We start from the raw sequence: 16,193 nt of genomic DNA, 5'->3' as shown, positions 1-16,193 counted from the left end.
CCCAAGATGATCTGCTCCATAATTTTGCCTTGCACTGAGGTCAGACTGACAGGCCTGTAGTTTCCAGGTTCCTCCATCTGGCCCTTCTTGTGGATGGGCATCATGTTGGCCAGCTTCCAGTCATCTAGGACCTCTCCAATGAGCCAGTACTGCTGAAAAATGATGGAGAGTGGCTTGGTCAGGTCATCTGCCAGCTCCCTCAGCACCCTAGGATGGATCCCATCCAGTCCCATGGACTTGTGGGGATCCAAGGGGCTAATGAGCTCTGTAACTACTTCCTCCTGGATCACAGGGGAACTACACTGGTCCCTGACTCCATACATGGCTCAGGAGGCCAGCTGTCAGGAAGACAACCTATCCTGCTATTAAAACTTGAAGCAAAGAAGGTGTTAAGTACCTCTGCCTTTTCCTCTTCTTTTGTTACTATGTTCCCCTCTGTCCACCAAGGAGTGGAGGTTGTCCTTGCCCCTCCTCTTGCCATTAATATATCTGTAGAAGGATTTCTTGTTGTCCTTCACATCAGTGGCCAGTCTAAGCTCGAAATGGGCTTTTGCCTCTAATTTTTTTTCCTGCATGACCCGGCAACATCCTTAAACATTCCATGGCTTACCTCCCCTTCCTTCCAAAGATGATACCCTTAATGATGTTTCCCTTCATTCACCCAGAAGCTCATTGCCCATCCAGGCTGGCCGTCTGCCCCGGCGGCTCATCTTCCGGCACATTGGCACAGCCTGTTCCTGCACCTTCAAGAATTCTTTCTTCAAGTAGGTGCAGCCCTCCTGGACCCCTTTGTTTTTAAGGGCTGTTTCCTAAGGTACCTTCTGAGTTAGTTATTTGAGTAACCTGAAGTCTGCCCTCCAGAAGTCCAGAGGGGAGGTTTTGTTGCTGCCCCTCTTAGCTTGTCTGCATATTCAAACCTCAAATTCTTTCATGGTCACTGGACCCCAGACAGCCTCCAACTACCACATCTCCCACCAGCCCTTCTCTATTGGTAAAAAGAAGGTCAGGCAAAGCCTTTACCCCTGGTAGGCTCACTCAGCAACTGGGATAAGAAGCTGTCCTCCATACACTCTAAGAACCTCCTAGACTGCCTCCTCTCTGCTGTGTTAAGTTCCCAGCAGATATCAGGCAGGTTAAAGTCTCCTATGAGAACAAGGTCTGGCAATCTTGAGACAGCCTCTAGCTGCCTGTAGAATAATTCATCAACTTCTTCATCCTGGTTGGGTGATCTATAACAGACTCCAACCAGGATGTCTGCCTTGTTGGTCTTCCCTCTAATTCTCACCCACAGGCACTCAACCTGATCATCCTTGATCTCTAGTTCCATGGCCTCTAGTACCTCCCTGATGTACAGGGCCACCCCTCCTCCCCTTCTCCCTCGCCTGTCTCTCCTAAAGAGCCTCTAGCTATCAATTACAATGCTCTAGTCATGTGAGTTGTCCCACCACGTCTCTGATGGCAACTACATCATAACTTTCCTGCTGCAGCAAGGCTTCCAGCTCCTCTTGTTTGTTACCCATGCTTTGTGCATTAGTGTACATGCACTTCAGCTGGGCTGCTGATTTCACCCCTGACTCCAGCTTACCACCCCCAGACTCCTGTCTGTGGGGACTGGTTTCAGCCCTTTCCCCCTTTGAATCTAGTGTAGAGCCCTATCAATGAGACCTCCAACTCCCTTCCTAGAACCTTTTTCCCTTTGGGGGATAGGCCATCCTCATTCACTACAATCTTTCTCCCCCTCTGGGACAGATGTACTCTTATCTGTTGCTAGCTGACCCCAAGATCAAAAAACCCAAAATTCTTTTGGAATTTCTTTTTGGAATCTCTTTTTGGATTCTTTTTGGAATCTCAATCTTTCATCCTGGATCCAGTTCTCTTAGGATATAATAGTATCAGTTGGGAGATGGGATTTCTCTCATCCACCTTTAGTAAATTATATGCCTAAATGCATGACTTTCTGTTTTTATATAAAGTAAGGAAAAAGAGGCAGTTCCAAAGAGTAAGGGAGTTTTAGATACCCATTTTACTGGATCACCTCTACAATCTAGAATGCTTCATTCAGCCTACAGGTACCCATCAGCCTACATAGCTAAGTTAGGTGGAGAATCTTACTGTTTGCCCAGCAGCATGTAATAGACAAACTATACATTAAGCTTTAGATGGCCAGGTCTAGAGAAAGCATTGAGTTTGTTACAGCTAGTGCAGCTGCGTACGTCAGTGGACTTGTGGCTGCTGTGGGTTGGGTCTCTGCCTTTCACTGGTTTGGGTGAGACATCTTGTGTCTGAGAAGTTTTCCTGGTGTATACTGCATGGAAATGATTGATTTCTGCAAAACTGATGATTTAACAAAAGAGATCAAAAGAGCCTTGGTGACATTGCAACCTCCTTGTCAGCCATTCAGTTTTCACTGCTGTCACCATTTGTGTCTGCAGAGAATTAAGTCAGTCTCCTTCACAACCAGCATCATGGTTTGACACTGTGTTTGGTCGTGTCGCATTTGCTTCACACTTCTGATTGTTTATCATCCAAACTCTAGACGAACCACTTTAATAGTGAAAGAATGCTTATGTATGTGCGTTATTTTGACAGTACTGAAGCAATGATAAGCTGCACCCAGAGAATGGAAAGTTCTGACAGACTCGAGTTAATTGAGGAATAAGATATGACAGAAAGTTTCAAAATTATCATCCCATGCCTTGGGTTGATAATGAGGCTAAAGGCTAGAGTCCAAATGCTGTCAATCACTATGCAAGGTGCAGCAGATCCAGGCAACAGGTTGAGCTTATTCTTTTATTGTAAAAGCAGCCAGAGGCATGAAGGTAACACAGACAGCATCCAAGAGCCATGAGATTTTTTTAAATGTACAAAAGTTGATATCTGTTGATATTTTTGTTGTAGGTATTTTCTCTAAACTCGTATTATCAGAGTTAGGTCACAACCTAACAGAATACCCTGTGTTTACCCAGGCTCCTGTTTTCCTTCCTTCGAGTCAGCTCCTACTTCTTACTGTGTTAATAGTCAGTGGGAGCAGTGCCTCCATGCAAAGCACCAAAACGTGGCTGTGGCTCTGTGAGAAAGGGAGCAGCTCCAGGGCTGCAGAGTGCAATTTTCAAAAGAAATGCTGGGCAAACATGACTTAAACTACTCTTGCATCCAACTTTTATTTAAAATAGATGGACTGCTTCCTGTGCAGATTTTAACAAATTAGGTATGTAAAAACAGTAAGAGCATTAAAAATTGCAATATTTTTCTTAAAAGCTGATAAATTACTCCACAAATTGCTATTTAATATTTCCTGTAACTGGTTCTCTGCTGGTATTGCTTAGGTCATCTGAGTTGGTTCTTCTGGGAAAAAAAATAAAATAAATTAAAAAGGGTTTAAAATTTACTGCATGAATAATCTGCAGCATTGAAATAAAGGAGTGAAGTGACAGGGTCCTCTTACATGTTTAGATGATGAATGTCAAGAGTTAGCCTGTAAACAATAGAAACAATTTAAAGTGCAAGCAACAGTGTTGATGAAGACTCAAATTCTGAGTCTTAGTGTTTTTAAATGGGCACCATGTTGTCTAAGAAGATACAGAAAGGGTGTGTCATATTGACCAGTAGGATTTTAACTGCTGGAGTACTACAGAGACAAACTTACAGCTCTTAATGATAAGTAGTTATTTTTCACTGAAGGGCAGTACATTAGGGGTTGGAAGGGACCTCAAAAGTCATTGAGTCCAACCCCTGTGGCAGAGCAGGATCAACTAAGGCAGGTCACACAGGGACACATCCAGGCAGGTTTGGAATGTCTCCAGAGAAGGAGACTCTACAACCTCTCTGGGCAGCCTGTTCCAGGGTTCTGTGACCCTCACAGTGAAAAACTTTCTCCTTACGTCGCTGTGGAACCCCCTCTGCTCCAGCTTGCACGTTTCCCTTTGTCCTATCATTGGATGTCACTGAGCAGAGCCTGGCTCCATCCTCCCATACTGCCCTTCACATCTTGATAAACATGTATGAGGCTACCCCTCAGTCTCCTCTTTTCCTCTTCCCTAAGCTAAAGAGACCAAGCTCCCTCAGCCTTTCCTCGGCAGGGAGACGTTTTACTACCTTCAGTGTCTTTGTGGCTCAGTTGAAAGGGGTTTGAGCGAGAAAACTACTTCTGGTCTCATATTATAAAAAGTCCTAACATTGTACTATGTATTTATATATCCCCTATTGTCTGAAGAGAAAGTATTTGTACTTAGTGTTCTTGTAGTATTTCAAACTTTATTTATTTATACATTGAAGACACTGCAAGTTTTTAAACAGAACTGGTTTTTATCAGATCAAATAGGATGATTAGCAGAAAGAAAATTAGCAGTAAGAAAGTTAGCAGTAAGGTGAATTTCTATCTTACCTAGAGTACATGAATGATAGATTCATATGATAGAAGATATGATGGCACCACAGGACTGTATTCAAGATAAGTGTGAGTAGGATGTTTGCTTAATATTATTAAATGGCATTAGGCAATTCTTCCTTAATTGTTCAGGTTTTAGTCGTCATGATGCCTTCTCCATTACCAAAGTAAGGTATTAAAAGATAATGATCTGGTAATTAATAATTCATGAGATTGACTTTAAAATAATTATATTTTTAAGTTGTTAAATAAGTATCTTGTTCCTTTTTCCCAGTTATGTTTTGATAGTAATTACAGAATGTCAGGGGCTGGAAGGGACCTTGAAAGATCATCTAGTACAATCCCCCTGCCAGAGCAGGACCACCTGTATCAGATCAGACAGGAACTCATCCAGAAGGGTCTTGAATATCTCCAGAGAGGGAGACTCCACAACCCTCCTGTGCAGCCTGCTCCAGTGTTCTGTTACCCTCACAATGAACTAATTCTTCCTCATGTTTCCATGGAACTTCCTATGCCTCAACTTCCACCCATTGCCCCTTGTCCTCAAGTTCTGAATATTTCTTCTGATCCTCAAGGCTTAATTTTCACATATTTTCTTCTGGCACCATGATGGCTAGGATTTTTTAATATAGTTACTGAAAATCAATAATCTCCCTTCTTCAGACCTATTGAAAATATGCTCTTGAGGAAGAGCACATATTGCCAATGTCATGGTAAACTTGCAATGTCAGTGCTCTGTTAACCCCGCTGGCTGATCATTAGCCATTGTATGATGGAGCCATGCTCCACATTTGTTCTGCTGAGGTCATATGTTCCATGTAGCCTTATGTCTTATCTTCATTTCCATTTGTACAACATACTTCCTCTAGTAAAAATGTGGTCAAGTCTACAGGCAGCCTCAGGAGTAGAACCCTCAGATCTGTCAATGATGCTAAGGACAGATAAGAACGTTTTGCTTTGTAGAGATAACAGAATAAAAAAAAATCAGCAATTACATTTTCTTATTCTGAGAGGAAGTGTAGACAATAAATCATCTCTGTTTTGCATTAAAGTTTTAAGTATTTGAAAATGCTTCTCTTACCCATCATTATTGTCTCCTGAAAACTAAAACCACTTGTGTTGCAATTTTCCCATGCTTCCAATTTATTTTTCTTTTAACTTTTTGTTTGTTTGTTTGTTTGTTTCTGTCTTCTGGACCATTTCCCATCTTCCTTGAAATGAACTTCTCAAAACTGTGTACAGTATTCCTGAAAAAAACTCATTGTGTCTGAAAGTGGAAGGACCTGTGTCACATATGATTACTGCTGTTGCCTATTGTGATGCCTGTTTTTCATTTTCAATGGAATTATTATTGAGTGAGGGTAATGGTTAGACATCAGACATCCACATACACTGTTGTATCTTCAGTAGGAATTCTGCCTAGGCATTTACTCCCCATCATCCATTTTACAGATGGTTGTGACATTTCACACCAGACAAATGCCATGTATTTTGGAAATTCAAGATACAGTCAGAGAGGAGTATCCCCTATAATCCAACTGTCCTGCTGTGGGATGCAACTAAGTAAAACTCAGTTTTGTATTTCTTGCTAATTCATTCCTTCTCACAGACAAATTCACCCTGACAATCACAGAATGATCAGAATACCACATAGTTCAAATCTGAGTTCAGATTTAGCAGCATGAGCTGCATATGGCTGAAGAGCTGTATACTGTAGAATCATAGAATGGCTTAGGTCTATGGGCAGGGATGCCTCTCAGCTACACCTGGTTGCTCAGAGACTCATCCAACTTGGCCTTGAACAATCCCAGGGAGGAGGCACCCACAGTCTCCCTGGGCAGCCTATTTCAGAGTCTCACCACCCTCATACTGAAGAATTTTTGACAAAGATCCAGTCTAACACTACCTTTCAAACCATTCCCCCTTGTCCTGTCTCTAAACACCCTTATGAAAAGTCCCACTGCAGCCTTCCTGTAGAATGCATTTAGGTATTGGAATGCAGCTAGGAGGTCACTCCCATAAGTCTTCTCTAGGCAGAGCAACCCCAAATTCCTCAGCCTACCCTCACAGCAGAGGTGTTCCAGCCTTTGTGACCCTCATCTGGACTTGCTCCAACAGCTCTGTGTCCTTCTCATGCTGAGGACACCAGAACTGGATGCAGTATTTGAGGTGGGGTCTCACCAGAGCAGAGTAAAGGGGCAGAATCCCCTCTCTTGACCTGCTGGCCACGCTCTTCTTGATGTAGCCTAGGATACCATTTGCCTTCTGAGCTTCATGAGCATGCTGTTCAAGACCAAAGAACAGAAGAATAATGAAGAGGTGATTTGGAATAATCAACAGAACTTCACCAATGGCAAATCATACCTGACAAACCTGGTGGCCTTCTGTGAAAAGGTCACAACATTAATAGACAAGGAATGAGCAACGGACATCATTAACCTGGACCTGAGCAAAGCCTTTGACACTGTTCATCATGAGATCCTGGTCTCCAAACTTGTAAAACATGGGTTCAACAGATGGACCACTTGGCGGATAAAGACCTGGCTTGATAGCCACACCCAATGGGTCCGTGTCCAAGTGGAGTCCCTCAGAGATCAGTCCCGGGACCAGTCTTGTTTGACATCTTTGTTGGTGACATGGACAGTGGCATTGAGTGCACCCTCAGCAGGTTTGCTGACAACACCAAGCTGTGTGGTGCAGCAGACATGCTGGAGGGAAGGGAGGCCATCCAGAAGGACCTTGACAGTCTAGAAAGGTGGGCCCATGACAACCTCATGAGGTTCAATAACACCAAATGCAAGGTCCTGCATCCGCGTTGAGGCAATCCCAGGCACCAATATAGGCTGGGCAGTGGCTGGCTTGAGAGCAACCCTTAAGAAAAGGACTTGGAGGTGCTGGTGGGCGAGAAGCTCAACATGAGCCACCAGTGTGCACTTGCGGCCCAGAAAGCCAATCACATCCTGGGCTGCATCAAGAGAATCATGGCCAACAGGTTGAGGGAGGTGACTCTCCCCTCTACTCTGCTCTGGTGAGACCCCACCTGGAGTACTGCATCCAGTTCTGGAGCCCCAATTACAAGAAGAATCTGGATGTGCTGGAACATGTCCAGAGAAGGGCCAAGAAGATTATCAGAGTGCTGGAGCTCCTCTCCTATGAGGACAGACTGAGAGACTTGGGGTTATTCAGTCTGGAGAAGGCTCCAGGGAGACCTTATGGTGGCCTTCCATTATCTTAAGAGGGCCTACAAAAAAAGCTGGTGAGGGACCTTTTAGGATGTCGGGTAGTGATAGCACTAGGGGGAATGGAGCAAAACTGGAAGTGGGTAGATTCAGGCTGGATGTTAGGAAAAAGTTCTTCTAGCATGAAGATAGTGAGACACTAGAACAGGATGCCCAGGGAGGTGGTGGAGACCCCATCGCAGGAGGTTTTTAAGGGCAGGCTGGATGTGGCTGTGGGCAACCTGATCTAGTGTGAGATGTCACTGCCTGTGACAGAAGAGTTGGAACTGGATGATCTTTGAGGTCCCTTCCAACCCTGACAATTCTGTGATAATTGTCTCTTACTATACTTACTGGTTTTCTTTCTGTCATAACAATTTGTGCTTGCATTCCTAGTGTTATTTATCTAATCTTTACCATTTCTCCTGAACTCTTTTCCCCTTGCCATTGCTTGCCATTAATTAATTCAGTGATTTTATTAAAATCTTTTCTTTTAAAACTAGTGTTATTAGGTTTTTCGTTGCTCTTCTTTCCTGCTAACATCTAAACATCACAAATTAGATCATTTCAACCAAGTTGTCTTCCACCTCCTACATGCTTCACACAGTATCTGCATAGTTCTGTGCTCTTTTAGTTCATTTTAAGAAATTGTCATCTTCTTGAACTCTATTGGAGACTACATTGTTGACTTCTTCTAAAAAGTTTTCTCCTTTTTTTCCTCTTTTTATAGTTGTCCACAGACTTCAGTATATTCTGTATAATACTATTCTGGGCAATTGTATTTACATCTTTGATGATACAAATCCACACTTCCTTCATTCCTTATATATATATATATATTTATGAACAAGCTATAGTAGTCTCAGTCTACTCTATATAATACCAAATGTACTTTACTTTGGTTAAATACTGGTTGTACAAGTTCACAGTTTTGTCTGCGTTCTCTCATATTCATTGTGTCACATCTGTTGGTGAGCTTACATCATTAGCTTTCACATAACCTTATGTAAAGCTATGCTCACTAGGTCTCAGATTCATCTCCCCTTCATTTTAACTGTCTAGAAACTGAGCAACTAGCCTAAGCAGGACTGATTTTTGTTTGCGTCACTTAACATGTAGGGTCACTTCAGCCATCTGTCTAGGATCCCATCAGTCAGTGGAGATTCTCTCAGTACTATTCGAACTAGTAGTAAAGACAAGATTGTGTTTTCTCCACTGTCATTAGTTGAGTGCATGGAAGCCCTGCTGTGCAATACTCATTTGTGCACATGAACATGTAGACTCTTTAGTTCCTATTTAGATGATTTTTGAGTCATCTTTGTGCTTTTTTTCTTATATTTGTGTTCAGTGGATGTTTTAACAAGTAGCATTTAGTTTTACTGCACTTGCTTAGCTAAAAGTATGTGGACTGGGCTGCAGGAGTTAATAGTGGTAGAGGTAGTGTTGGACACTATCTTACTTTTCTGACTTCATGGAAAGTAAAATCAATATAAAGTGACAGATCAAGTACTGAAAAAGACATAGGAAAGGAAGACTCCTTTCTGAATATGTTCTTGGTCACAGTGTGACACAGTCATGTTTGGTACAGGAAGCATTTGCTATTGACTGTGGGAAACTAAGCCTACAGATGATAGTGAAGATGAAATCACAGCCACCTTCTATACAGTGAATATATTGCTGTGTGTTGATGGATGCCACATTAAATTTTTTGATGTTCATATAGGTAAAGCAATTATTATCTATACTTCTTGAATTCAAAAGGATCTCTTGTCTGTAATAAAACAGCAGGGTAATTGCTTTATGTGTGTGTAGATTGAAAATTTAAGACACAAGTCAATAGCACTACTGGATATGAAGCTGCCTTCTGCTCAGTGCTGCCTGCTGGTCTGGAAGGACTCCTGGGAAAGAACGAGACAGAAGTCTTTGGCTTGTTTCTTAGCTCTTTATTAGTTTCATGTTTCTGTTAGGTTTTATTGCTTTATTTTCTTTTATTGTGTTCCAGATTAAATGCATCATCAGAGGGACCCTTGTGTAAACCCAACAGAATTTTTCTCTTTATTTCAAGACATGCAGTTCATAGAGTATACCTTGGAGACTTGCACCTGATAAGTTCTCCACATTAACTTAGATATCCAAAACCTGTATTTTTTCTTCTCTTGTAGAATCAAGTGAACATGAAGAGAAGAGTACAGGTGTTTCAGGTGAGGGAACTTCCACCCAGCCTTGTCCTGCACCAGGATATACTCAGACTGAAGAAGCAAAGGAGGATATGGATGTAACAAAGCAGACTAAACCTGAAGAGAATGACGACTTGGGCCCACTACCTGATAACTGGGAAATGGCTTATACAGAAAAGGGGGAAGTCTACTTTATTGAGTGAGTCTTATTTCTTCTCTTTCTTAATAGCTGTGTTGTATTTAACTGAGTGGGGAATTGGCTTATATGGTAGAGTGGAGCATCACACTCCTTCTCGACAGCTTCTGGTTGTCAAGGCTCCTGAGAGCTGGTGGGGTGGTAGTCTCTACATTACTTGATTACACTGATGGCTGCTGTTTTTTAAGATAGGTAATCAGACTGCTTAGCACTTTGGTGGCACCAATTAAATCTGCTGTTTCATCTCTTGAAAGCAAGGTTTTTGATGCTTATGGGGGAGTAGCCCATTCATTGGGTTCTTCATTTGGTCCATGGACAGAGGTGGAGAGGGTTGAGGTTTTTGCCAATTTAAATTAATACTAATAATTTAAAAAAAAAAAAAAAAAAGGATAGGTGGGCTAAAAAGCAGATAGTCAACAGCAGAGGGAGGCCATGCTATATTTAGAAATAAGAAAATAAATGAGTGAACAGTTGTTATGGAATGTATTGTTCCTTAATTTATAAACAATATGGCAGATAGTAATAAAAATATCAATAACCTTTTATTAATATGAAGACTTGCCAAAATGTATTAAATAGGTTCAATGTACAGTTAGAATATATATTTACTTTGGGATGTACAGTATTTGGGCAACTAGAACAATTTTATGCAAAGCAGGGGGAATACAACAGAAACAAGAACTGTTACACCAAAGCAGCAATGGAATAATTTTTCACAGCTGGTTCCAGCCAGATGGGGAGTGCTGCTGCTGTGTATTGGAGGCTTTGGGGTGCTCTTGTGCGCCAGGCACGGCAGGTTGCTGGCAGGAATGCCACGCAGGCTTTGATGGCTGGTCCGGCTTCAGCAGATGGCGGACTGTTAACGACGCTTCTTGCAACAGTCACTTGCTTTGTCCCGGGGAAACTGAGGCACAGCAAAATCCTAGTTGCAAGGGGAAGCAGGCTTGGCTGGCTCCAGCTCGTAAGCTTGGTGCTTCTCTCGTAGCTTGCAGTGTGTAGGCTTGTGGTTATATCCCAGGCTCTAGACCGGGCACTCAAGGCAATGCAACTCAAGGCAACTTCAAGCCAGACAAGGTCCAAGCAGGTTCAAGCAGGCAAGGCTTAAGCGAGGCAAGGCAACTGGAAATCAGCCTGTATATAAATGTTGCCCGAGATTCAATTGGGCCAATAGGGAAACTGAAGCCACCGCATAGTTACCCAATGAGAAGAGGTTCTGCCAGGCTGTGGCCAGAACACATGCCCTTACCCCAGGTACAGGGCTGTTTACCAGACACGCATGGTGCTGTCCCCTTTATTCCTTTTCCCACGTTACCCCGACTTTCTGCAGGAAGGAGGTGGGAGAGAGGGACCATGTCTAAACACCTTAGGGTCTGTCTGGGTTTGTGCTGGGGCCGTTTGGCCCTGCCATGACAACGGTACAGAGAATTAATTGTGTGTAGAAACTTCTTCCTGTTGGTAGGCTATACCTACCTGTTGCTACGGTTGCTAAGTAGCCAGCTTGTGGAACAAATGAATATGAAAGTCCTTTCTTCTCTAAGTGCTGTCATTAATACACATTACTAAAAGAAGAACTCAGTAAATGAGTGAGTGCAAATAACATCACATTACACACACACACACACACAAAAACCCCAACAAAACAAAGGAAAAACTAACAGTAGCAGCAGCAGAACACTGCTACAGAGGTAGCAGTAACATTTCTGTTTACTTCAAGGAACTGCCTCAAAGCATTTAGAGTGTTAGCCAGTATTCTGATTATTAGTAGGTAAAAATAACATTTTGTGTCAATTCTGCTTTATATCCCTTATTTAATATACACTTTTCTGACTCTCACATGAGCTGTAAACAAGTTATAAGAATAAAGCATAGGCACGTGATTTGTCATGAACTCTGGCACAGCAGATTGTAGCTTCTGGCATGTACAAGGCAGAAATTTAGTTGGAAATTTTAAGCCATGAGTGTCTTTGCTAAAAAGAGCAAAACTATGCTTATTCAAGAACAGAATAATTATAGTAACTTTGCCCATACAAGCAGAGAAGAGCTAGGATGACCTCAGGGCTAGCCCAAACCTTTGTTGCTTTCTTACTTCACTCCCAAATTTAATTTTTCTCAAAATATGGAATGCTCTGACAGAGAGCAGTGTGAATTATGTTGCACTTTCATTTAGCTTCATGTAACAGATAATATTTGGCGGTGTGGGATGGGATGACGTGTTGGTCACTAACACACCAGACTCTGTCAATGGTGAATACTACAGCAGGAATTTAGTAAAAAATAAATGTATATTTTGTGGCAAATACAGTGAATGCAAATACCCCTGCTGCTCCACAAATTCATTTGGTGTTACAGCTTACTTCCTTTCCTGGAAAAACTGTTTTATGCTGCAGTTCTGACAATGCTCATCATTCACTTCCACTAAATGAATGTTATGTAAAGCAGAGAAATCAATCAGAGGTGCAGACAGATAGAAAGGCTGCTGTAAGGGCTCCTTGCCTTCAGAATTATATTCCTGAACAATGTAATTGGGGAAAAAAAAGTGCAATTACATATCTGTAAAAATGCCAGCTTATTTACTAGAATTCTAGCAAAGGAACAACTCTTTGATCGTTTGAGTTTTCACATGACACAGTCTTCACAGGGTTAAGGAGGAAAGGAATGCTGTGGGGATGCTGTTAAATTGCCTCTTTGTTTACAAGTCACTTTGCCTAATGGCATGAAGAGACTCCATTTGCTTTGGCAAAAAAAAAAAGGGTGAGATAAAAAGACAACAAAACCCTATTTGTCTAACAACATCTCCCCAACGGCAGTAAAGATTGTGCTAGATTATTAAATAATAGATGAAAAACAAACATATATAAAGTGTACATCACAATGGGCGGGAAAAAAGTCATACTAGGCAGCATCTTTTATTGCTTTGTTTGAGGCTAGTGCAAATTGTGTCTTTAAACCCTAAGGACTTCAAGCAGTAAGCAATCTGGGATTCCAGGTTGTCACAGGTATGCTCAAGTGTCTTAAATATCATGACAGCAAACTAACCTCTATAATTTGTATGTGAGCTCCTTTATCAAAACTGCCGTGAGAAGTAATGTGGTTGTATTTACAGTGAGAGGAGTAAATTAACAAGACTACTGTCTTTAGATAGTAGTATTTATTTGTTAATCATTAATGGCCCAGTTAGCATTTTGTAAAGCACACTGGAAGGAGTCTCTTTTGCCTGAAGGACTGAAAAAGAATAAATAAATACTGTACTAAATTCACTGGATGACTCAGAGGATGGTTGTATTTTAGAGCATGGCTTGATCTGTTCCTTTCCTTTCCCTTTATGACATAGGTTCATGACCTTAGGTTTACCTATATTAGCATTCACCAACCAAACAGGAAGAACATCCCTTCTTCCTGCATATTGCTGTTTTTCAGGAAGAGCTACTTAAGTGCATTTCTTGGGCTGTTTCCAGCCTCCCTTACATATGAATCCAAAGTTTCAAATACAGGCACACATCACACAAACAGAAGGCCATCTCCTACTTTTGCTTTCATTGAGAACATATGCTAATGAGGACATGCAATAATTAAAACACTGTATATAAATTGGAATACCACCAAAGACACCTCCAGTTCTGTTCCTCCTTCTTTAAATATGGATGATGAATGTGACCTATTTCAGCATGTTTAAATAAATTGTAGACATCACTAAATTTTACTTTTTTCCTCTCCCGGGGTAAGGAAAGGTTGCAGTTCCCCATAGCTTTTAGACTTGACTTTACCAACTACTCTCAAACCACAAACTAGAAATGCAAGCTTTGTGGTGTCCTCACATAGCTGTGTTGGATGCCAGGCAATCGATGTTTGACATTTCCTATGTCATTCAGTGCATTGTTGAAGGAAATACAAAAGGACTAAGATTTTTGGTGCTTCTGCTATCATGTGCAGTCAGCCTGAAATACATTCCTCATCCAGCTCTCGTAGAGTTTGTTATACATGGTGATATTTCTTTATAAAAAGCAGAATTGATTTTGCTTCTCTCCCCTGCCTTCTCTCCACCTATAGCCAGCAGAACTCTCTGGAAGGGGTGCAGGGAGAGTAAGGTATTAAACCAGCAAGAGCTGCAGTTCATTAAGCTGAGCTACAGCTAAGCCTTGATGAACTAAGCCTCAGTGCAAGAAGGACCTCAGGGAACTACTTGAAAGAGTCCAGCACAGAGCCACAAATGTGCTGAAGGGAGTGGAACATCTCCCTGCTGAGGAGAGGCTGAGGGCAGTCAGTCTCTTTAGCATGGGGAAGAGGAGCCTGAGGGGTGACTTCATTCATGTTTATAAAGATGTGAAGGGCAGTGTGGAGCCAGGCTCTGTTCAGTGATGTCCAGTGATAGGACAAGGGGCAAGCTGGAGCAGAGAGAGTTCCGTGTGAACATACTGAAAAACATTTTCCCTGTAATGGTGACAGAGCCCTGAAACAGGCTGCCCGGAGAGCTTGTGCTCAATTCCTGTTGTTTTTCTTCACTTTCTTGGTTCTTGTCTTTCCCCCAAAGGTCTCTATTTCTCTCTCTGCAGAATTCCTCTTCAAACACCTTTTCTCTGATGTTTGCAGTGGATTATAATTTTTCTCCTTTGTATTTACTGAACTGGAAAATTAAGCTTACCTGGCTTGCCATATAGCGTTAGTTATCTGATATAAACAGGTTGCCAAGACTCCTTCTGTGGTCAGTGCAGAAAGAGAATTACCTCTTGGAGACTGATTCATCCTGTCCAAAGATAAGTACATATTTGTCTAAATATGTACCGTGATAAATATAGGTACTTCTACCAGTAAAGATGCCCTCAGATATCCAAGGGTATGCCTGCAGTAGTATGTAATTTGTGTTGGCCTGGCAGTTGAACTTGATTTTAAGGGCTCTTCCAACCAAAATGATCCCATGTCAGGAGTATACTTTTGAAGCAAATCTTCTGGTTGCCTTCATGCAGTGTGATTTGATTTACGTTTCGTAGTATCACGGACTGCTAGGGGTTGGAAAGAACCTCTGGAGATCATCTAGTTCAACACCCCTGCCAAAGCAGGATCACCTAGGGCAGGCTGCCCTGGAATGCATCCAGGCAGGTTTTGGAAAACTCCAGAGGAGACTCTCTCCAGAGAAGGAGACTCAAGAATGTATGAACTGAATTAGTTTCAGGAGAAACTAAAAAGAGAGTTAATGTCTGGGAATTCACTTAATTGTCTCCAACATTTGAACCCCAGAACTGAATTTGCAAGACCACATTTGAGTTCAAATCAGCCTGAATTTCTTCTAATCTAAACCATGTCTATATCTGAATTAGCAATATCAGTTGACTGTAGACAGAGTGAAACATTTGATGCACTGACAGAAGTTAGCTGCCTGAGTCAGTAACTTAAGCAGCAGAATTTACAGTCTGAATCTTTTGGCATTTATGTATTAAAAAGAAAAAAAATCTAAGCATCTCCTGCTCCTGAGAATGCCTACAGTTGCCATCACTGTGTTTGGGCTGAGTATGTAAGGGCTTATCTGGGCCATCTGGGATTCGCAGCATGAACAGCCCCAAACCTGTGTCTCATAAGAACCTCATACGCTGAGGACATCTAACATAGTTCCAGCATGAAATGCAACACAAGCTAGCAATCATAGTTCCTGCCATTCATATCATAACTTGAGTACTGTGTCCAGTTCTGGGCCCCTCAGTTTAAGAAGGACATTGAGACACTTGAACGTGTCCAGAGGAGGGCAGCAAGGCTGGTGAGAGGCCTTGAGCACAAGCCCTACGAGGAGAGGCTGAGGGAGCTGGGATTATTTAGCCTGGAGAAGAGGAGGCTCAGGGGAGACCTCATTGCTGTCTACAGCTGCCTGAAGGGAGGTTGTAGCCAGGTGGGGGTTGGTCTCTTCTCCCAGGCAACCAGCACCAGAACAAGAGGACACAGTCTCAAGCTGCACCAGGGGAAGTTTAGGCTGGATGTTAGGAAGAAGTTCTTCACAGAAAGAATGATTGGCCATTGGAATGGGCTGCCCAGGGAGGTGGTGGAGTCACCGTCCCTGGAGGGGTTCAGAAGGGGACTGGATGTGGCACTTGGTGCCATGGTCTAGTCATGAGGTCTTGGGTGACAGGTTGGACTTGATGATCTTTGAGGTTTCTTCCAACCTTGGTGATACTGTGATAACCAGAAGACAACTCCTTTTTATGTCTGTCCTACATGTGTGTAAGAAGTTC

At 42.3% G+C, this 16,193-nt stretch overlaps 1 protein-coding gene across 9 annotated transcripts in view; it reads left to right on the top strand.

The window, feature by feature from the left end:
• MAGI2 (membrane associated guanylate kinase, WW and PDZ domain containing 2) overlaps nt 1-16,193 on the top strand; it is a 675,431-nt gene that overhangs the window by 433,971 nt on the left and 225,267 nt on the right. For all 9 annotated transcript variants that reach the window (XM_054178160.1, XM_054178157.1, XM_054178158.1 and 6 more), the window contains one exon: nt 9,768-9,981. In XM_054178160.1, coding sequence (XP_054034135.1) covers nt 9,768-9,981 — 214 coding nt within the window. The remainder of the gene's footprint in view (nt 1-9,767; nt 9,982-16,193) is intronic.

The sequence above is a fragment of the Dryobates pubescens genome, chromosome Z (genome assembly GCF_014839835.1).
Source record: "Dryobates pubescens isolate bDryPub1 chromosome Z, bDryPub1.pri, whole genome shotgun sequence".
Lineage (NCBI taxonomy): Eukaryota > Metazoa > Chordata > Aves > Piciformes > Picidae > Dryobates > Dryobates pubescens.
This window is presented reverse-complemented; position numbering and strand designations above follow the sequence as displayed.